This window comes from Rhinoraja longicauda, chromosome 8 (assembly GCF_053455715.1).
Source record: "Rhinoraja longicauda isolate Sanriku21f chromosome 8, sRhiLon1.1, whole genome shotgun sequence".
Taxonomy (NCBI): domain Eukaryota; kingdom Metazoa; phylum Chordata; class Chondrichthyes; order Rajiformes; family Arhynchobatidae; genus Rhinoraja; species Rhinoraja longicauda.
In genome coordinates this window covers 71,589,895-71,613,112 of record NC_135960.1, presented here as the reverse complement: position 1 = coordinate 71,613,112, position 23,218 = coordinate 71,589,895, and the positions used below count along the sequence as shown (strand labels likewise).

At 41.0% G+C, this 23,218-nt stretch overlaps 1 protein-coding gene across 11 annotated transcripts in view; it reads left to right on the top strand.

The window, feature by feature from the left end:
• Positions 1 to 23,218, top strand: part of pikfyve (phosphoinositide kinase, FYVE finger containing) — a 101,894-nt gene that overhangs the window by 54,825 nt on the left and 23,851 nt on the right. For 10 of the 11 annotated variants that reach the window (XM_078404229.1, XM_078404230.1, XM_078404236.1 and 7 more), the window contains 11 exons: positions 3,875 to 4,004; positions 4,755 to 4,935; positions 5,842 to 5,916; positions 6,054 to 6,161; positions 6,351 to 6,491; positions 7,330 to 7,456; positions 10,541 to 11,748; positions 17,813 to 17,913; positions 18,931 to 19,002; positions 20,808 to 20,979; positions 21,105 to 21,283. In XM_078404229.1, the coding sequence (XP_078260355.1) occupies positions 3,875 to 4,004; positions 4,755 to 4,935; positions 5,842 to 5,916; positions 6,054 to 6,161; positions 6,351 to 6,491; positions 7,330 to 7,456; positions 10,541 to 11,748; positions 17,813 to 17,913; positions 18,931 to 19,002; positions 20,808 to 20,979; positions 21,105 to 21,283 (2,494 nt within the window). Of the gene's footprint in view, positions 1 to 3,874; positions 4,005 to 4,754; positions 4,936 to 5,841; positions 5,917 to 6,053; positions 6,162 to 6,350; positions 6,492 to 7,329; positions 7,457 to 10,540; positions 11,749 to 17,812; positions 17,914 to 18,930; positions 19,003 to 19,121; positions 19,180 to 20,807; positions 20,980 to 21,104; positions 21,284 to 23,218 lie in introns of those variants that run through there. The other variant, XM_078404238.1, reaches the window with a different exon arrangement.

Below are 23,218 nucleotides of genomic sequence, written 5' to 3'. Positions count from 1 at the left end.
CGGTGCTGGGGCCACTGCTCTTCGCGTTGTTTATTAATGATTTGGACGAAGGGATTGAAGGCTTTGTGGCCAAGTTTGTGGATGATATGAAAATTGGTGAAGGGGCAGGTAGTGTAGAGAAAGCAGGGACTCTGCAGAAGGATTTGGATAGGTTGGGAGAGTAGGCAGAGAAGTGGTAGATGGAATATAGTGTAGCGAAGTGTGGAGTCATGCATTTTGGTGGTAGGAATAAAGGTGTAGATTATTTTCTAAATGGGGAGAGAATCCAGAAATCGGAGGTGCAAAGGGACTTGGGAGTGCTGGTGCATGATTCCCAAAAAGTTAATCTGCAAATCGAATCAGTAGTAAAGAAAGTAAACGCAATGCTAGCATTTATTTTGAGAGGGCTGGATACAAAAACAGGAATGTAATATGGCGCCGGTCAGGCTGCATTTGAAATATTGTGAGCAACTTTGGAACTAGAGGTCATAGCCTCAGAATTAACGAAAGTTCTTTTTGGAAAGAGATGAGGAATTTCTTTAGTCAGAGGGTTGTGAATCTGTGGAATTCTTTGTCACAGAAGGCTGTAGAGGCCAAGTCAGTGGATATATTTAAGGCAGAGATAGATAGATTCTTGATTAGTACAAGTGTCAGAGGTTATGGGGAGAAGGCAGGACAATGGGGTTAGGAGGGAGAGATAGATCAGTCGTGATTGAATGCAGAGTATACTTGGCCTAATTCTGCTCGTATCACTTATCATAAGTTCACAAGTTATAGGAGTTGGATTTGGCCCTTCGAGTCCACTCCGCCATTCAATCATGGCTGATCTCTGCCTCCTAATCCCATTTTCCTACCTTCTCCCCATAACCCTTGACACCCGTTCTAATCAAGACTTTTCCGTTTTCTTAGCACCTTCTCCTCTTAATAGCCACTCCACTAACTTCCACCCCTTTACTCTCTAAGATTGCAGGCACAGTGCTGCTGTCTTCCACTGTGAAGACTGAAGCAAAAAAGGGATTCAATTCCTCTGCTATTTCTTGATTTCCCATCATCACTTCTCCTGCATCATTCTCCAGCGGCCCAACGTCCACTCTTACCTCTTTTTTACCCTTTATATATCCGGAGAAACTCTTGCTATCCTCTTTTATATTATTGGCTAGCTTACATTCATACCTCACCTTTTCTCTCCATATTGTCCTTTTAGTTACCTTTTGTTTTTTAAAAACATCCCAATCCTCTGGCTTCCCACGAATTTGCAATGTTATATGCAAAGATATGATCTTATGATCTTAATAATCAGCAGAATGTTTGGACTTGGGATGTTTAGAGTGCCTCTAAAATTTGTCACATTCCAAAATAAGCTCAAAAGGAATAGAAGTTCTGTGTCTGTATTTTTTTTAGCCCATAATTTTCCCCATATACATTTAAAATCATGGACTTGTGAACATGGAAGCTGACATTTTTATGTTGTGCTGAATCTTATCTTCAATAAATGAGAAGGCTGTGAAGTTTAAATTTAAAAAAATCTGGAACAGAACCTGCATTGATCCCATCTTGTTTTAGTAGAGGTAGGAAACTAGCTGGTGGAAACTGAAATGGCCATCTAAATGTCATAATGAGCGAGCTTCACTTCATCAGTCATTCTATTTTTCAATTTGGATAGTCATGTTTCCCAGGTTTTGGGATTCCAAGTTGCTGCCAACAAGCAACGAAGGCTGAACCGAAATACACTTGAGGACTACTTGTGAGTCAAGAAGATCAGCATTGTTTCTCTCAAACCTTTTTGTCCCCTGTTGGTTATTGCAAACTGTGCTCCTGTGAAGCACGCTTTCTACTTGGAAATGAGATCAGCTTGTAAATCTTGCTTCCCAAGTATGGGAACCCCACTTAAAGGATTTCTCCAGTTAGGTTCTGCTGGACATACAGACTTCCAAATTTCTTGATCTCACAATCACACCCCTTTATTCCAGCTCTTCCACCTCCACCTCAACTACCCATTTCCAGGCAGAATGCCTTTGAGCTAAACCCTGCATTTCCTTTACATACTCTTTACTTTAGCACTTGGGGCTAAAGAAATCAAGGGATATGGGGAAAAAGCAGGAACGGGGTACTGATTTTAGATGATCAGCCATGATCATGTTGAATGGCGGTGCTGGCTCAATGGGACAAATGGTCTACTTCTGCACCTATTTTTCTATGTTTCTATGTACAGTGTATGATAAAACATTAACAACAAAATCTTTATTTCTGACTTTTCATCATCCTGGAACTCTCCAAGTTCATTGCAAAGGATAGCCTATCCTCCACATCCACTACAAGCGCACTGACTCCCACAGCTGTTTTGCTTATACTTCCATCCTATTTACCTGAATGACTTTATTCCATTACCTCAGACCCTTACTTATCTGTATTGCATTTGCTTCAATGATGAATTGTACACACATTCTCTGAAATGTGTTCCTTCTTTCTAAACCATTGCTTCCCCTCTACCATTGTGAACAAAGCCCTCAACTGTATCTTATCTGTTTCCTACACCTCTACTCTTCCCTGTCTCTTCTGAAGAAGTGAGGACAGAGTTCCCCTGGGCCTTGCCTTCCACCCAAGCAGCCTCTGCATTCAACAAATCAGCCTTCGCAAATTCCACTTGCTCCAAGAAGATTCCACCACCATGCGTGCATTCCCCTTCCCTGTTATCATTTCATAAACTGCTGTCTGGTCTTTTGTCCCCACTCACAACTTGCCATCATGCCACCATAGGAGGTGAACACATGCTCTTTCATCGTGTGCCTTCCCGCCACCAAGGAACCCAAACACTCTTTTCAAATGAAGCTGTGATTCACTTATATTTTCTTTTATCTAGATACTATATCTGATGTATACAATATTCATTATCTAACTTTAGAATATATCCTCTGAGTACAGAAGTTGGGAGATCATGTTGCAGTTATGTAAGATGTTGTTGAGGCTGCATTTTGAGTATTGTTTTCAGTTGTGGGCACCGTGTTACAGGAAAGATCTTGTCAAGCTGAAAAGGGCACAGAAGATTTTTATGAGGAATGTGCCAGGACATGTGGATCTGAGCTATAGAGAGAGGTTGAGCAGGCTGGTATTCTTTCCAGGACTCAAGAGACTGAGCAATGAGGATGGTAGGGCTGGCTAAGACTTTATTCCTTGGAGCAGAGGACACTGAGGGGTGATCTTATAGAGATGTATAAAATCATAGGCCTTTATCGCAAGGTTCAAGAGTTAAGAACTAGAGGGCATAGGTTTAAGGTGAGAAGGGAAAGATTTAATAGGAACGTGTGGAGCAACATTTTCGCACAGAAGACAGCATGTATCTAGAACAGCTGGCAGAGGAAGTGGTTCAGGCAGGTACAATAATATCATTTGAAAATACATTTGGGCAGTTACATGGATAGGAAAAGTTTGGATAGATTTGGGTCAGGCACAGGCAAATGGGACTAGCTTCGATAGACATGTTGGTCGGCATGGACAAGTTGAGCCAAAAGACCTGTTTCCATATTGTAAGGCTCTATACTTTACATAACAAAGACCAAAAAGCTCAATGTTCTCTTAATTGCTGAAATTCATCCTTTTCGACATCCTATTAGAGACATTTCCTTTGTTCTACACGTCCCAAGCCCACCCTCTTGCTGCTGAAAACTAGCTTGTATCTCACTCTTTCTCAGTTCTGACAAAGGGCCTCAGACCTGAAACATTAACTCTTTCATTTTCCACTGATGTTGTCTGACTTACTGAGCTATCCAGCATTTTTTGTTTTTGTTTCAGATTTCCAGCATCTTCAGTTTTTATAATTTTCAAAAAAAAGAGTGTTCTCTTTTTCTTCTGAGCTAATGAAAGACATCTTCAAATTATTCTTATGTTTTGCTTCCAGAATCTCTCTTTAATCGCCGGGTTGAAGAAAAATCAAAAGATCTTCTTTTTACACCACTTGGGTGGCATCACAGCTCACTGGAACACCTCAGGGAAGAAAATGGAGAGAAACTAGCAATGGAGAGACTACTGTTAGTATATCTATCCAAGATGGAGTATAATATGTTATTACTCCATTATAATTACTCCAAGTAAAATTGTAATTGGCTAATTTGAAACTAGCTCGTATGGAAGATATGTGTGGCACTCAATGCACCTATGTTTAAAATGCATAAAACTTCTATTCTTGTTGTTGGTACTAATATAGTCAGAAATGTTTGTTTAAACGAAGATCAACTTTAATTAACAATTGGTAATGCTATTATAATTGTTTTGAAGGACATATAAAAAGCAGCAGTCTTTTTGATATTTATTTCTAAATCAGATTTCATGACTTCATTTATGTTTTTCTTAATGTCAACATCAATCTGAATTGTATTATATAGAATATCACACTGTTATTTTAAGCTAAGATGATCTCCAGTATAATAATTACAGAAATATTGATTTGTGCATTCTTTAAAAACAGCAGTAAATTGCAGGGTTTCCTACATTTGACAGATTTGGGTGCTCAAAATTTTGTTCAAAAAGTAAAAATGATGATTACTTTAATAATTTATAACTTTGTGGATGGAGAATTGACTAGTAATAACTTTGAATTGCACTGGTAAATATTTTATGAACCCATAAAAGATGTGAGGTTTTTCCTCAGAATTACTCACATGAACCTAGAAATTAATGTTAACTTTGAAAATAATTGCTCATTGTGCATTATCAGGTGGTCTGCATATTAGTTTCAACAGAAACATGCATTGATTTTTATTTTCTCTTTTTGTATGCAGTTCAGCTAATCATAGTCATATGATGGCCTTATTACAGCAGCTCCTGTACAGTGAGTCCCTCTCGTTATCATGGAGAGATATAATTGTCCCTGTGGTCCGGCAAGTTGTTCAGACTGTGCATCCAGATGTTAAGGATAATGACGATGACATGGATATCCGTCAATTTGTTCATATCAAAAAGGTATCAGCTGCTATTCCTGAGTGATAACTACATGCTTTTGCAACAATATGAAAAATTATGTAAAATTTAGTTTCGTATGAAGATTGTCTATTTGCTTGAATCTCATATAAACCGATGAGCCAAAACATTATGACCTGATGAGCCAAAACATTATGACCAACTGCCTAATATGCTGTTGGTCCTCCGTGTGCAGCCCTATACGCAACAGGGTGCGATGCACTGTGTATTGTGACACATTCCTCCCATGACCACCATTAAAATTTTCTGTGACTTGTGCCATCTGGTCCCATCGGACCAGACGGGATAGCCTTCGTTGCCCTCGCGCATCGATGAGCCTTGGGCGCCCAACACCCTGTCGCCCGTTTGTGGTTTGTCCCTCCTCAGACCACTGTCAGTAGGTACTCGCCACTACTGACCGGGAGCACCCCACAAGCCTTGCCGTTTAAGAGATGCTCTGATCCAGTCGTCTGGCCATAACAATTTGGCCCTTGTCAAAGTCGCTCAGGTCCTGCCCATTTCTCCTGCATCCAACACATCAACTTCAAGAACTGACTGTTCACTTGCTGCCTAATATATCCCACCCCTTGACAGGTACCATTGTAACAAGATAATCAATGTTTATTCACAAAATGCTGGAGTAACTCGGCAGGTCAGGCAGCATCTCAGGAGAGAAGGAATGGGTGAATGAATAGATAATCAATGTTATTCACTTCACCTGTCAATGGTCATAATGTTTTGGCTCATTGGTGTAGTTCGATTTTGGATTCTGCCATGCATTTGTCTTTTAAAACAGACATTTAATTTCAGAATTAATTTATAAATTTGAATACATTTTCCAGCCAAAATTGAATTTGCTTGCTAAACATATGATATTTCCAAAAATTATTTATTTTTCTTTCTTTTGAGATACCTGGTGGAAAAAAATTTGATTCTGCAGTTGTAAATGGATTTGTTTGCACCAAAAACATAGCCCACAAGAAGGTGAGAAGAAAATTGTCCATTGCTATGTTTTTCTGCATTTTGAAAGAGGGCAGTTATTGACAATCATTTTTTTATGCCTTTAATGTTGGGGCTGGTAATATTGTTTTAGTATAACAATGTGTCTGAAATTTTCACAGATGAATGCCTACATAAAAAATCCAAAGATTCTGCTGTTGAAATGTTCAATTGAATATCTCTATCGAGAGGAAACAAAGTTTACATGCATTGATCCCATTGTTCTCCAGGTTTGTGTTTAAATATTGCTCACTACTTATGCTTTTCATTCCTAAATTCTGGTGTGCAACTGGATATGTTATATATATTGCATCCAGCTAATCGTTAATATATTGTCATTTTGGTTTTAAATGCTACCTCTTATGTTTTTGTAACTTATAAATACATCAGAGTGACAGTAATCTTTGTGTGATAATTAGGAAAGAGAATTTCTGAAGAATTATGTGCAACGAATAGTGGACGTTCGACCAAATCTGGTTCTTGTGGAAAAGACAGTTTCTCGTATTGCTCAAGATATGCTTCTGGAGAATGGCATCACCTTAGTTATTAATGTAAAGCCTGTAAGTACCCCCAACATATTGCACACACCCTACTCTCCACCCCCAAGCTGGATTCAAAATTCAGTTTTCTTAACACCTGTCAATACATTATACGCACAAGTGGGTAGGAAGGAACTGCAGATGCAGGTTTAAACCGAAGATAGACACAAAAACTAAAGTAACTCAGCGGGTCAGACAGCATCCCTGGAGAGAAGGAATAGGTGCGAAGGAATCAGTCTGAAGAAAGGTCTCAACCCAAAGCATCACCTATTCCTTTTTTCCAGAGATGCTGTCTGACTTGCTGAGTTACTCCAGCTTTTCATGTTTATACACAGAAGTGTATTAAGGGCAAACTAGATTTGTATGAGAAGCTAATGGATGTGTAAATGTTTTGTAGAGTCATGGAGTCAGCTACTCAGTTTCCCATTGGTATAGATTTAATCTGATGCCTTTTCATAAAATACTTTTTCAGAAGCATTTTAATAAACTTTATGGGCAGATTATCTATTACTATCTTTCCTATTGGTACTATTTCAAAGTTTGCTGAGAAAAATATTTTACTGAATAGTGATTACCTGGATTAATTCTGGGTTATTTTCAACTGCCAGCCACAATGCTGTGATAAATTACTCAGTGGGTGAGAAAGTCAATACAATTCATAACTCATCTACTGCATGATTTACTGTGTGCAGCAATTCTCGTTGAAAGTCTGCAGCTTTTTTTCATTAGTTAGATTTTTATACAGATTTGGCATATTCTGTGCAAAAAGATGTTAATTGAAGTGGAGGCATGTTAAGATTTACTGATTGATTTCTGCAAGAATCTGTGATTAAAAACACCCCTTTTTTTATGTGCACAGAATGTGCTTGACCGAGTGAGCCGTGTTACCCAAGGTGACTTAGTTATGTCAATGGACCAGCTTCTAACAAAGCCTCGTCTCGGTACATGCCATAAGTTTTTTCTTCAGCCATTCCAACTCTCTAACGGTAAGCAACTGCAAATTTTGCATGGCCACATTATCTCTCCCTCCCTGAAGATAGGCTTGTGCATGTGATTAATGGGAGAAACGGCCTTTATTTATGAGATATATGGTTGACTTTTGGGTTCTGGCTGTTATGTATTCTTCCTCGACATTTCCTCTCTCACACATGCATACAGGTAGTTGTGCTGTAACACGTGTTTTCATAATGTGAGTTGTTTATAACTCGATTGATGAGTCGGGGAATACTATTTGTATTGTGCGTGCCAAAGTGGTTGTTACACAAATTCAATCGGGAGCTAGAAAATCACTGAATAGTTACTTTGGAAAATTGAAAAGTAGAAAAGAAGCTGTGTTGTTGGGGGGGAGCGGAGTCAAGGGAAAATAAACTGTTTCCATGTAATCTCCCTACAGTAATCAGGCACCATTCCATTGTCTCTTAAGAACATAGAAGGGCAATTGCACTTTAGGTGGCCTTTGAAATTGACAGGCAGTCATTTCCATTGACACTTGTGCAATAACAACTCTATTCATAAGTTTTAGGAGCAGAATAAGGCTATTGATCTCTTCAAGTTTACTCTGCCATTCAATCGTGGCTGGTCTGTCTTTCCCTTTCAACCCCAATCTCTTGCCTTCACCCCATAACCCCTGATACCCTTACTAATCAAAAATCTGTCAATCTCTGCCTTACAAATATCTATTGATGGCCTCCACAGCCTCCTGTGGCAATGAATTCCACAGATTCACCACCCTCGGACTAAAGTCATTCCTTATAAGAAGATAACTGCAGATTCTGGTACAAATCAAAGGTATTTATTCACAAAATGCTGGAGTAACTCAGCAGGTCAGGCAGCATCTCGGGAGAGAAGGAATGGGCGACGTTTCGGGTCGAGACCCTTCTTCAGTACTCCAGCATTTTGTGAATAAAGTCATTCTTTCTCATCTCCTTTCTAAGGACGTCCTTTTATTCTGAGGCTATGGCCTCTTGTCCAAGACTCTCCCACTAGTGGAAACATTCTTTCCACATCCACTCTATCCAGGCCTTTCACGATTAAACAATGTAAATACAAGGTTTCGCTTTTTTTAGATTGCAGTAACAAAATTAAACTTAGAGTTATTAAAAAGATCTTTATTTTTGAAAATTCTGCAGTGGGAACAAACTTTGTCTTTGAGAGTCTTAAACTCCCTAGCTCAATCCCCATTGACACAATTGTTTTTATAACGCTGTTTTACTATAGCAGAACTACCTGTACCAAAGCTTTTACAGATCGGCATATCTTAGTGCCACTATTTGCTGCATTGATCTTTTTTGAATATTAAAAGTTAAGTTAATTGAAATATTGTTCCAGTTATTCTGATTTAATATGTTCCATTTCCATTAAGGAAAACTTGTATTTTTAAAGTCGCCTTTTGTAGATAAATGACAGCAACGTTAGTGTTTTACATAGAGTCGTAGAGCCATAGAGTCATAGAGTGATACAGTGTGGAAACAGGCCCTTTGGCCCAACTTGCCCACACCAACCAACATGTCCCAACCTCACTAATCCCGCCTGCCTGCCCTTGGTCCATATTCCTCCAAACCTGTTCTATCCATGTACGTGACTAACTGTTTCTTAAACGCTGGGATAATCCCAGCCTCAACTACCTCCTCTGGCAGCTTGTCCCAGCTGCTTATACCTGTCCCATGCATCCTTCTTGTTTTTGATCAATGCCTCGATTTCCCTCGTCAGCCAAGCTTCCTTACGTTTGCCTGCTTTGCCCTTCACTCTAACGAGGATGTAAGTATCCTGAGCTTTTGTCTACACACTTTAAAAAACATCCCACTTGGCCGATGTTCCTTTCCCCTCAAATAACCTGCTCCAGGCAAGGTTGAGTGAGACCTTCTCTCACATCCTCAAAGTTGGCCTTACCCCAGTTGAGCATTTTAACACGTAGGCCCTCTCCCTCCCTATCCATAATTATCTTAAACTTAATCAAACAGTGGTCACTGGTCCCAAAAGGTTCCTCCACAAACACTTCATTAACTTGCCCTTCCCAATTTCCCAATACTAGATCCAGTGTTACACTCTCACATGTGGGGGCCTCTACATACTGCTTGAGAAAACTCTCCTAAACACTTTTGAGGAATTGAACCCCATTTAAACCCCTCGCACTATGATTTTCCCAGACAATATTGGGAAAGTTAAAATTCCCTACTACTACAACAACGTGATTTGACCTGCAGCTGTCTGCAATCTCCCGACACAGTTCTTCTAATTCCCGTTGACTATTCAGGGGTCTGTAGAACACCCCCAACAAGGTGATCATCCCTTTCTTGTTCCTCAGCTCCACCCATATAGCCTCACTAGACGAACCGTCCGTAATGTCACCTCTGACCACTGCTGTGACATCCTCCTTAACCAACAATGCTACCCCCCCCTCCTCTTTTTCCCTCACCCCTGTCTCTCCTGAAGCTCCTGTACCCCGGAACATTGAGCTGCCAGTCCTGCCCCTCCCTTAACCATGTTTCAATCATGGCTACAACGTCCCAGTTGCTCGTACCTATCCATGCCCTAAGCTCATATGCCTTACCCGTCAGGCCCCTTGCATTACAATACGTGCAGTTTAAACCAACCCTCCTTCCTCGCTCTCCGCCTTTCACCCGCCTATTCTGTCCAATAACCTTTCCCACACCACCCTCCATACCAACTTCTAACCTCTCACCTGCCTCTGTCCTGTATGAGATCCCACCCCCACTTGTTATAACTGCTTATAATTAATTATAATAAACTAGTTGCAAACCAACATTTTTACTTTCTTGGAGCAATTGTAGTCCAAGTCAAGCTGGAACCTGAAAATTTAGGAATTCATAGAATATGATACTGCAGCAGCATTTGCACTAAATACATCTTAATTACACCTTGCGTAGTCAGATGACCATTCATTTTGCTGTAGGAGGCTCCATTCTTAACAAATTAGCACTTAGTTTCTGCTTGATGCAATAATCAATCAGAATACAATGCTTATTAGCACCTTATATACGTGGTTGATATTGTTGTTACACCATGGATTTGTTTTGGAAATGTAATGACTTTACATTTTCCTTACACAGGTCACGCAAAGACGCTTATGTTTTTTGAAGGATGTGCTCAACATTTGGGATGTACTGTGAAGCTAAGGGGTGCATCGGAATATGAGCTAGCAAGGGTGAAAGAAATTCTCATTTTCATGGTCTGCGTAGCTTACCATTCTCAACTTGAACTTTCTTTCCTCATGGATGAATTTGCAATGCCTCCGAGTTTATCTAAAAGTGGATCAATTAATTCCATAATTGATGGAGAGGCTACAGACAATGATGGACAAGACTTATTTAATGATGAAAAGATTGGCTATCTTTCCAAAGACACTGATGCTGCAATCGAAGGCATTTCCTTGGTACCTGAATTTTCTCAAGCTCTGAGTTTTGAGTGTTCATCAGAAAATGCGTTTTGCGAGGAAGATAAACTGATGAGAAAAAGTGTTTCTCAGGACAGTGTTTTTGCCAAGCCAGGCTGTTCCACACCAGATAGCGCACCTCCAGAGTTAGATGTCCCTTTTTTTGACGTCCATTCATCCCCAATAAACTCACTGTCAGCTGAAAATAAGGAAGACCAAATTCCTCCAGACAATTATTGTGGATTTTTAAATGAACAATCAAAATCACTAAATAACTCTGCGGGGCGTGATCTGTCAGCGGGGAATGAGCCGAAACTTTTCCGTGATCCCCTTCAGGATGATACAGATCTGTTCATCGCTGAGCAGGTGACTTCCTCGGAAGACCGACTGAAGTCTTATTCTATTGCTTTCAAGCAAGAATTGAAAGATGTTATCCTTTGCATATCTCCTTTTATTACATTCAGAGAACCTTTCCTTTTGACTGAGAAAGGCATGAAATGCCCAACAAGAGACTACTTTCCAGAGCAAATCTATTGGTCCCCTCTCTTGCACAAAGAAGTGAAGGAGATAGAATGCAGACGAAAGAAGCAACTTCTTAAGGACGTGACAAATCTGCAGGGACTAAATGGAAATGTCCAGGCAAAATCTACACAAATTCTTCCATCACATGATCTGCTGAGTACCAGAATAACCCATTCCTTGGGAAGTAACCAAAGTTTGTCAAAGTTGTTAGCAGATTACAGAGCTCGGGGTGGTAGGATAAAGAATGAAGAAATAGATCCTTTTACACAGAATAAAGAGAACAGCAGTAAAACAGCCATGAAAGATGGGGATGAGGAAATCCAGCGAGCACAGACCCAGAACGAGCTGATGTGGGCAACAAAGGTAAGGATGTCAATATCCTTTTAGCTTTAAATTGGAGGTTTTAATTTCCCATTGTTACAGTATCTCCTAATTTTGAAGAATGTACATTAGTCCTAAAACCAATCCAAGTCATTAAACATTGAGCTAATAATTACTTATTGATTCACCACACTTTTGGGCTAATCATTAATGTGTTGTTAATCTGAAAATCAAGAGTGTTCAATTGTCATATGTACCGAAACCGAACAATGAAATTCTTTCTTGCAGCAGCAACAAAAAGGGTTTGTTACATGAAACAAATTATGGTTATTTTTGGCATGTAAATTTAAATTTCCTTTGGTGTAATGTAACAGATGGCAAAACTGTGTGGTAGGTAATATTTATTTTGCAACGGTATTCTGAGAAACAAGATTTATATTATTTTGGGAAGTCTTCACATATCAGGTATTTTTAAAAAGGGCATTCTGCATTTCGAAGCAGTTGTCATTGCATAATTATCATTGGGAAAATGTTTTGGGCGGCACGGTAGCGCAGCGGTAGAGTTGCTGCTTTACAGCGAATGCAGCGCCGGAGACTCAGGTTTGATCCTGACTACGGGTGCTGCACTGTAAGGAGTTTGTACGTTCTCCCCGTCACCTGCGTGGGTTTTCTCCGAGATCTTCGGTTTCCTCCCACACTCCAAAGACGTACAGGTATGTAGGTTAATTGGCTGGGTAAATGTTTAAAAAAATTGTCCCTAGTGGGTGTAGGATAGTGTTAATGTACGGGGATCGCTGGGCGGCACGGACTTGGTGGGCCGAAAAGGCCTGTTTCCGGCTGTATATATATGATATGATAAATAAGAAATAAAGCATTTTGGAAAAATGATTAGAATACATTTGAAGATGCTCAGTGCTGGAGTAATTCAGCAGGCCTGGAGAACATGGATTGATGATGTTTCAGGTCGAGACCCTTCTTCAGATTGATTGAGGATGGAATGAATCCTGGAAGAGAGGGGGGGCAGGACTAAACGTGACAGGTAATAGGTGAACACAGGCAAGGTGGTGGGGGGGGGGAGTGGTTGAAAGGCAGATGGTTGGATAAAGGCACAGATGAAAAAAAACAAGGTGAGACAAAGGATTGAAGAGTTGTGAATTGTGAAGTCAGAGGAAGGAATGTGGGAGGGGGCTAGAAATGGGTGCGAGCCTGGTGGGGCACAGGGGAGGGGTGGAAAAAAGTGGGTGTGGGGGAGAAAGGAGTGGGGGAGGAGAGGGGTTGTTAGAGGTTACTTAAAATTGGCGAATTCACTGATCTTACTTCTGGGTTGTTAGCTTCTCGGGAGGAACATGAGGTGCTGTTCCTGCAGTTTTGCATATGGCCTCACTCTGCCAGACAGGTGGGCCTTGGCACACCATTTGGAAGTTTAGCTTTAGTTTAGTTCAGAGTTTACAGCGAGGAAACAGGCCCTTCAGCCCACCAGGTCCGCACTGACCAGCAATCCCCGCACATTAACGCTATCCTGCACGCACTAGGGACAATTTACAATTTTACCAAACAAATGAACCTACAAACCTGTACGTCTTTGAAGTGTGGGAAGAAACCAGAGTTCCTGGGGAAAACCTACACATGTCACGGGAGAATATACTAACTCCGTACAGACAAGCACCCACAGTCAGGATTGAACCCGTGTCTCCGGCGCTGTAAGGCAGCAACACTACCGCCGTGTTACCATGCTGCCCGTTCAGCAAGTGTTCTGCCAAAAAGTTGCCGCGTGTACGCCCGGTCTCGGTGTACAGGAGAAAATATCTGGAACATCGGATGCAGTAGATGGGGTTAGAGGTGGTGCACGGGAACTCTGTCTCACCTGGAAGGACTACTGGGGTCCATGGATGGGGATGGGGGAGGAGGTACAGGGACTGTTGTTACACTCCTGCAGTTGCACAGAAAAGTTGGATTAGTTTGGGGTACAATGAAATTCATTGTTCACATGGAGTTCACAGAGAAAAAGGAATGCATACAGTAATGATAAATACAACGTGAAAAACAGTAGAATGGTGCATGATTGTCATGATAAATCAGAGTAGTCAAGTCAAGTCAAATTTATTTGTCACATACACATACTCGATGTGCAGTGAAATGAAAGTGGCAATGCCTGCGGGTTGTGCACAAAAAGAATTACAGTTACAGCATATAAATAAAGTTAATAAGTTACTAAACATAGCACAAAAAGTGTCGACAAAAATTTAGTCTCTGGGGTTATAAAAGTTGACAGTCCTGATGGCCTGTGGGAAGAAGCTCCGTCTCATCCTCTCCGTTTTCACAGCGTGACAGCGGAGGCGTTTGCCTGATCGTAGCATCTGGAACAGTCCGTTACTGGGGTGGCAGGGGTCGCTCATGATCTTGCTTGCTCTGGATCTGCACCTCCTGATGTATAGGTCCTGCAGGGGGACGAGTGTAGTTCCCATGGTGCGTTCTGCCGAACGCACTACTCTCTGCAGGGCCATCCTGTCCTGGGCAGAGCTGTTCCCAAACCAGACTGTAATGTTGCCGGACAGGATGCTCTCTACAGCCCCAGAGTAGAAGCAATGAAGGATCCTCAGCGACACTCTGAATTTCCTCAGTTGTCTAAGGTGGTAAAGGCGCTGCTTAGCCTTACCCACCAGTGCCGCAATGTGCGTTGCCCACGTCAGATCCTCTGCGATGCGGACTCCCAAGTATTTGAAACTGCTCACCCTATCCACAATAGACCCATTTATCTCGAGTGGCGTGTACGTCCTTGGATGTTTAGCCCTTCTGAAGTCCACAATCAGCTCCTTTGTTTTAGTGACATTCAAGAGGAGGCTATTGTCCTGACACCAGAGTGCCAGATCAGCCACCTCCTCCCGGTAGGCCTTCTCATCGTTGTTGGAGATCCGGCCCACCACCACAGTGTCATCAGCAAACTTGATGATGGCGTTTGAGCTGAACCTGGCCCCACAGTCATGTGTGTACAGGGAGTACAGTAGGGGGCTAAGGACGCAGCCCTGGGGGGATCCTATGTTCAGGGTGAGGGAGCTAGATGTGTGTTCCCCCATCCTGACCACTTGGGGCCTGGCAGTGAGAAAGTCCAGGACCCAGTGTTAATGTTAAAGTATAACAGTAGTGTTAATGTTAAAGTATAAAAATTGAATAATGGAATGAGCCTGAGTTAAGAGTAAGAGTAGATAGACACACAAAGCTGGAGTAAGTCAGCGCTTCCGGGAATGTTGTGCGAAAGGAATGATTGGTTCAGGAGTTCGATATCAGTAGGGAAGGGGTTGTTCTTGAGATTGGATGTCCGAGCTTTCAAATTCCTGCATTTTCTCCCAGAAGGTAGAAGAGAGAAATGGGAATGGCCAGGGTGACGGGCATCCTTGATGAGATATCCAGCCTTCATGGTGCAACAACCATGAAGATGGATTGAATGGAAGGAAGTGACGAGCCTGTGATGGAATGGGCTGTGTTCATCACTCTGTATGTTCAGGCAGTCAAGAGCTAAGCTGTTTCTCTAACAGCTGAGATGCGTCCTGTCAGAATACTTTAGAACAGCTGTAGACGTTTGATGTCCTTGCGGACATACTGAATCTTCCAAAGTGCCTATGAAAGTAAATGTACCAGTGCGCTTTCTTGATCACTGCAGTACTGAAAAGGGACCAGATTAGGTTGCTGGTGATACGAATGCCAAGAAATTTGAGCTGTCGACCATTTCTACTGCCACTCCATTTAAGAGGTCAGGGTTGTTTTCACCCCTTTGTTTCCTAAGGTCAATAGCCAACTCTCTTGTCCTGTTGACATTAGTGACCGCAACTATGACACCCGGTTCCTGATCTTTTTCCTGTACTTAATCTCATCGCTATTGCAGATCCGGAACAGTGATGTCATTAGCAGACCTATAGATTGAGTGGCATTGTACTTGGCCATAAAATCATGAGTAAGTTGGGAGGAGAGCAAGGGACTGAGCTCATGATCTTGAGGGGCATCAGTGATGAGGGTCAGCGTGGAGGAAATATGATGACCAATTCTAACTGACTGAGGGCGGGTTCCCTGGTATTTCAGCCTTGACCCCATCTCCTTCCTCCTCTGACTGTCACGCCCTCTTGTTTTGTTGTATTCGGAGCCGTGCCAGTAGAGTCAGGTCCAAGAAAGATGGAGAGCTACGAATGTTCTTTTGAAATGGAGATGAGTGACTGGAGACTTTCAGTGCTGGAACAAATAGATGAAAATGCAATGAGTTTAAGGCTGGTGGAGATGAGTAACCTTGAATATTATGATTAAAGTGCTATTTAGATTATTAATATGCAGTCTGGTATATAAAATGTACTGCCCCAATCTTTTAAGAAAGATTACTTTTTTACTTAACGCCGATGTATATTTATTAATAACAGAACTACTTTCAGTTTTTAAAAAGAGGTGTTAGGATGTTGTTACAAGGGAACAGGTTCAAGGATCTGACTAGTAGCACAGAAAAAAGCTCACTCATCTGTTTACTTACGAATCAGATTTATTGGCAAGAGAGAGAACAAAAGCAATACTTGTGTTGGTATGCGCGGATTCCAAATTACAGCAGCACACCTCTTTCTCTCCCTGCCTCCGTCCGCGGCCCGGATCACGGCTCAACCCGTCAGTGAACCCCTCTTGTACATGAACTACCTTATGGCTTACCGACGCCTGCCTTTATACAGGCAGAAATCAACTGTTGAAATAACTGCCAGTAAGTACTGACTAATAGCACTGCTCCCAAAATCAAACTGCACCAAATGGCAGGGGACTGCATCCGAGCAAGCCCCCCCCCCCCCCCCCCGGAAACAAAGCGCTACCGGCCGCAGACTGGCGCCGGTAAAGCAATACACACAGCACTACAGCACTGGTGTAAAGCAATACACACAGCACTACAGCACTGGTGTAAAGCAATACACACAGCACTACAGCACTGGTGTAAAGCAATACACACAGCACTGGTGTAAAGCAATACACACAGCACTACAGCACTGGTGTAAAGCAATACACACAGCACTACAGCACTGGTGTAAAGCAATACACACAGCACTAGTGTAAAGCAATACACACAGCACTACAGCACTGGTGTAAAGCAATACACACAGCACTGGTATAAAGCAATACACACAGCACTACAGCACTGGTGTAAAGCAATACACACAGCACTACAGCACTGGTGTAAAGCAATACACACAGCACTGGTGTAAAGCAATACACACAGCACTGCAGCACTGGTGTAAAGCAATACACACAGCACTACAGCACTGGTGTAAAGCAATACACACAGTGCTACAGACTTGGCGCATAAAGCAATACACACAGTGCTACAAAGCTGGCGCGTGAAGTTAATACACACAGCGCTGCCGGTTTGGCGCGCAAGGGTTTAAACAGAGCGCTTTTAGCTTAGCGTGGGGATTTAAACAAAGCGCTGTGGGCTACAACGCTATGGGCTTTAAATATAGCTCTATAGCCCAATGCGCTATGGGCTTTAAACACAGCGCTGTAGCCTCAGCGTGGTGGGTCACGGACTGCTCCGGCAAAATTCTCGTACAGCAGATGTTTACACGTATTTTGACACACCCAAGCCTGGGGATTCAAGGGATTTAGGGATCCATTGAGCCAGATGTCAAACCATGGGTGTTTCTCAAAAATTAACCAACAGATTATGGCAGTTGTGAGTGAATCAATTCATTTCTGTTCTCTCAAGTGTCTCACCAGAAACGAAAAAATTATTACTTTGTCCCACAAGATTTAATATACCTAGAACCCAACAGTTGAACATTATGTGCAATAGATCCAAGAGATTTATGAACAGCAAGTGCCACTGGCAGCTTACGTTCTGATGAAAGGTCATTGACCTCAGATGTTAGCTTCCTTTCTCTCTCCATGCTGCCCGGGCAGCTGGGTGTACCTAGCATCTGCTCTTTTATATTACGGGTGTTTTGCTTTTGGCGCACAGGAAAACTACGAGCACTGAATTATTCATGAGCATTATTCTCCTTGTACTCAACACTGACAAGGACAGCAGGAAGGGTTAGAGTAGTTTAGAAAATAATAGCAAAGTGTTTCAGGTTTGTTTATTTCTTTTAAGGTGGACTGTTTGAGCCCTGCAAACCACCAGAAGCTTTGTGTTCTCTTCAGCAGTTCCTCTGCCCAATCGAGCAATGCACCAAATCCATGTGTCAGTCCATGGTGAGTGACTGGTATTTTTGTTTTTATAACTTTATACGGTGTATTATAAGATATTCCTAATTTGACATCCACAGTAGAATGTATTCTTTTTTTCCTACTCCGAAATCAAAAGTTCTTTAGTTTATACAGCCTCCTCCACCCACTTCCCCATTTTATTGTAGTGCATTCTAGATTCCAGCCTCTGCTGTGCTCAACACAACGAAAGTGTTTCCTTGCTTTGTTTTTGTTCTTTTTCAAGTTGCTTTCATTCGAAGTTCTCTAGTTCTTGACCCATCCATCACTGGGAACATGTGTGAGGAGGAACTGCAGATACTGGTTTAAACCGAAGATAGACATAAAAAGCTGGAGTAACTCAGAAATGGGAAGGAGAATTAAAGTGTCCAGCAACCGGGAGATCAGGTCGCCTCCGCCTCCGTACCTTTTTCTATGGGAAGGAGTCCTCACCACCCAGTGCTGACCCATGTCCCCCTCCTCTTGGACTCCACAGAACGGCCTTCTACCCTCTCTAGACCACTTTATTTCTAACTGCCGGCGTAACATCAACCGTCTCAACTTTTCCACTCCCATAACTACTCTAATGTCACCTCCTCTGAACATACAGCCCTCCACCCACTCTACAGCAATCCTGCTATTATAAGCAAACACAAAGGGAGGTGCCGTGGTAGTCTGGCATGCTGACCTCTACGGGGTCGTTATATGTCAACAATAGCGGCCGTTATATGTCAACAAATTTTTATTTAAGTTTCACAGTATTAGTTTTGAAGCTAATTACTTCAAGTCCAAATTTTAGTGTATGATCTAGTCATACTTAATACGTCAAATATTGACGTATGTAATAATTTTCCTGGTGTCAGAAAAGCAGTGTTTATGCACCAATTTTTACTAACAGATTTTATGACATTTTTGTTTTGATAGGGTTGTCTAACAATAATGCAATTGGAAGTTTACTGTTTTTATACATGAGCATATATTTTCTTTTGTCAAATATTTTATTGATTGTGGTGGTTTTGCTTCTAGGATTGTCACAATGGAATTTTACGGGAAAAATGATCTAACTTTAGGAATATTTTTAGAGAGATACTGCTTCCGGTGAGTCCTGTGGTTCTCTGCTAATGTGATATAAATTTGTGACTTTGATTCATGTTTGATGAATGCAGACATTTTTTATTTGCTGCATCAAATTGATCGTAACGTCTTTGAGGTTACAGAACTTGAAAGCTGATTAAATCCGAAGGACCTGATGTTCTGCATTCCTCAGTTGTGCCAATGGAGAGATGAGATCATCTAGTTATCTTCCAAGTTTCTATTGATTCCAGAATAATTCCCACAAATTGGAGGGTGTTAGTATTTTGACTTTCTGAAGCCTTTTGGTAAGATCCCACACAGAAGGCTGGTCAAGGAGATTAGGGAGCATGCAAGTGGTGTAATAATGGTGTTTGCAAATTGGAGACGGAAAACAAAGTAAGAATAAATGGATGCTTAGTGGATTAGCAGGCTGTGACTGGTGGGGTACCATAGGGACAGCTGCAGAGGCTGTGTGGTCACACTTTATATCAAAGATTTGCTTCCATGAACCAAATATAACATTTTTCATTTTATGTATGCTACCAAATAATGTGGGAATATAAACAGCGATGAGAACAAGCTCCAGTGTTTGTCAAGATCATGGCAGAGCTTTTATCACAAAATGCTGGAGTAACTCAGCAGGTCAGGCAGCATCTAGGAGAGAGGGAATGGGTGACGTTTCGGGTCGAGACCCTTCTTCAGACTCGACCCGAAACGTCACCCATTCCCTCTCGTAGATGCTGCCTGACCTGCTGAGTTACTCCAGCATTTTGTGATACCTTTGATTTGTACCAGCATCTGCAATTATTTTCCTGCAGAGCTTTTATCTCAGTATCATTTTCCTACACTGTTTCATCAGTTTAATTCAGATAAATTTTATCTCCATGCCCTTTTGAATGAAAAATTTCCATAATTCACTGAGAGATAAAGAAATAGTTCTTTATTATTGTAACGTATTCATACATATTCATGTTTTATGTTAATGAGTTGGTGTTCAATATAAGCAGGTAATTCTGGGTAATAAAAAGGTGCGTGATACTGGCAACTGATGTGTGAGTCTAGTTCTTCATTCTGCCTTCCGGAATATAACAATTATTAAATAATTTGAATATTGGGTTTGTTGAGGCCACACTTGGAGTACCGTCTACAATTTTTGCTTGCTACAAAGTATTGCAGCAAAGATTTTCCAGACAGGTTCCTAGTTTGGCAGGTTCGTCATATGAGAAGAGATTGAACGGACCACACTTTACAGATAGATACAGTACCAAAAAAGGCCAGCTTCACATTCCTGTTTTTACACTACTATCCCATTTTATTCTCCCAACATTTACATCAACCCCTACTCAAGATTCAGTTATAGTATCCACATGCTCAGAGCAATTTACAGTGCCCCATTAAACCACAAGCGTGGAGGAAATGCACACGTGCACACACACACACAAGCACAAGGAGAAGATGCAGACTCCAAACAGGCAGCATCAGAGGTCAAGATTGAATTTGGGTTACTGAAGCTGTAAGGCAGCAGCTCTACTAGCTGTGCCACTGTGCTATCCATGTCTCCTGTATAGCGAGAACATACAAAATCTTACTGCATTTCTTCAGCTGATGAATCAGTACTTCTCCATGTTGAACAGAGCTTTGTAGCATGAGGATATCTTAGGAGCAACGGTGAGAGGAGTTGAGTAAACATACTCAAGAATGGAGAGGTTATTTTCTTACAAGAATGGAGAGGTACTGCAAGTGTAAAATATAAGGCTGAATCATATAGAATAATTTAAATCTTTGGGTTTAAATATACTTAAGGGGTTAAATATTTCTTTTTTTTGCAGGCCATCCTACCAATGTCCTAGCATGTTCTGTGAAACACCTATGGTACACCACATACGTCGTTTTGTACATGGCAATGGCTGTGTGCAGATTGTACTGAAAGAGCTTGATTCTCCCGTTCCTGGCTACCAACACACAATTCTTACCTACTCTTGGTGTAGAATCTGTAAACAGGTGCCAATGGGATTATTTTCAAAATAATTTTATTGTTAAAAAAATTGCATATTATAGGGTTTAAATAATTTTTTGTTAGGTTTTATATTTTTTCAATGTATATAATATATTGAACATCGTTACAGGTAACTCCAGTGGTTCCACTGTCCAGGGATTCATGGTCCATGTCTTTTGCTAAGTATCTGGAATTGAGGTTATATGGTCACCAGTACACACGACGAGCAAATGCAGAACCTTGTGGTCACTCAATGCATCATGATTATCATCAGTATTTCTCCTACAATCAGATGGTTGCTTCTTTCAGGTAACTAAAATAGATCAATCTGTAATCTACTTTAAATTGCTACCAATATTTTCTAGAAACAAATTGTTGCATGTTTAAACTTTTATCTGGTTACCACCAGATTCAGAAACATCTTCTTCCCCACTGTTACCAGACCACTGAGCCGTCCTCTCATGAACAGTGTAGATTCGATCTTCCAAGCTACCTCATTGCCTCCCTTGTACTCCAGAAATATGCTATTTTATTTTAACTGATAGAATCAATGTTCTATCAAAATCAATGATTTGACTTGCATCAACTTGAATTTTCCTGTTTGATATTAGTGATATGCAGTGGACAATTAATGGTTAATCATATCACATTCAAAGCCAGATAATCATCTGCATCAATTGTGTAATTGGTTATATGACTTTGAATGCTATAGGATTAATTGTAAATTGTCTGTTTCACATCTCTAATTTGGTGCAATCCTAAAAATTCCTGTTGGTCAAAGTGAAAATAGAAGCGTAAAACAAAAACATTGAAGACCTATTCATTTTAATACATTCCACAGACCAGTACAATTCTATTCCATCCAAAGGATACTTTTACTGCAGTTTTAGTTTGGGATGAACAGTCATTTTCCACTACGTACATAGTGCTGAAACTCGGTAATGCATTGCCATTGACCACAAAATTATATGGCCAGCTTATTACAAAGTCAAAGTCAAATGATGAAAGAAGTGGCTGACAGGCCACTTTAATGAGTAACCATTTTTTTTGCACCACCCAAGTGATTATATCAATCAATAAATCATAGCTGCTTTAAATTGGAGTTAGCTTGGTAGTTACATCAGAAAAGTGTAAAGAACCCTCGGACTTTCATTTCAATTACTCAAGAAAATATATAAGTGAATTCTGATATTAAGATTTGAATTATTTTCTCATGATTCTGTGACTTATCAGGTGAAATCAACATTCATCATTGTTAAAATTTAGACACTTTCAACAAAACAAGGGAAAAAAGAACAAAAGATGTGTTTACATGATAGCCTGCAGCTGGCAATATTTGCATCCTTTGAGTGACGGAAGTGTATTTGTTAATGTAGATTGAAGAAGCAAAGTTTCAAGATTGTTTGCGATAACCCACACTAGGTGGTTGCTCTCACAATTCAATACCTCTCAGCAATTTGTGGACAATTGTTCAATTACACAGAAAATCGAATCTGACCAAGTTTCTTCAATGTTCTATTCCTGTCAAACCTCTACACCCTGTACTTGAGGAATCCTGAGCCCACTACCTCCACAAGCTAGTAAAATAAAATGGACCAAATAGCCCCACATACTTTAAACCAAGGTCATGGCACATTTTTTCTTTCCTACGGCTTCCTAAGGCAGCCAGCATCATCTGAGACCCACACCACCCTGGCCACACACTCATTTCACTCCTGCCATCGGGAAGAAGGTACAGGAGCCTGACAATTGTAACGTCCAAGTTCTGGAACAGTTCTTCCTTACAGCCATTCGGCTATAAAACACTACAACCACAAATAAGCTCTGAACCACGTAGACTATTATTGTCATTATTGCACTATTATTGTTTGTTTTTTGCGTGTACTTATGTGTGTGTATTTATATGTATGTATGTATATGTGTATATAAATATATATATATATATATAGATAGAGATAGATATATATCTATATACTAAAACTCGTTTGTTATCTTGTTTGTGACTGAACTTCAGCCAAAACGGTACACGATAGCGCGACAATTTTAGGCCCACCTTACTCACTTTAGTTATAATGCAAGTAGTTTTATTGAAATTGGTCTTATATTTTTAAAGTTATTCACATTTTAAAGTTTAAAAGAAGGGGAGGGAAGGAGGGGGAAAGGAGGGAGTGGGGGAGAAGGGAGAGGGGATTGAGGAGAGAGGGGAGGGGGGGAGGACAGGGTGCTGCACCAATGCAGGAGAGG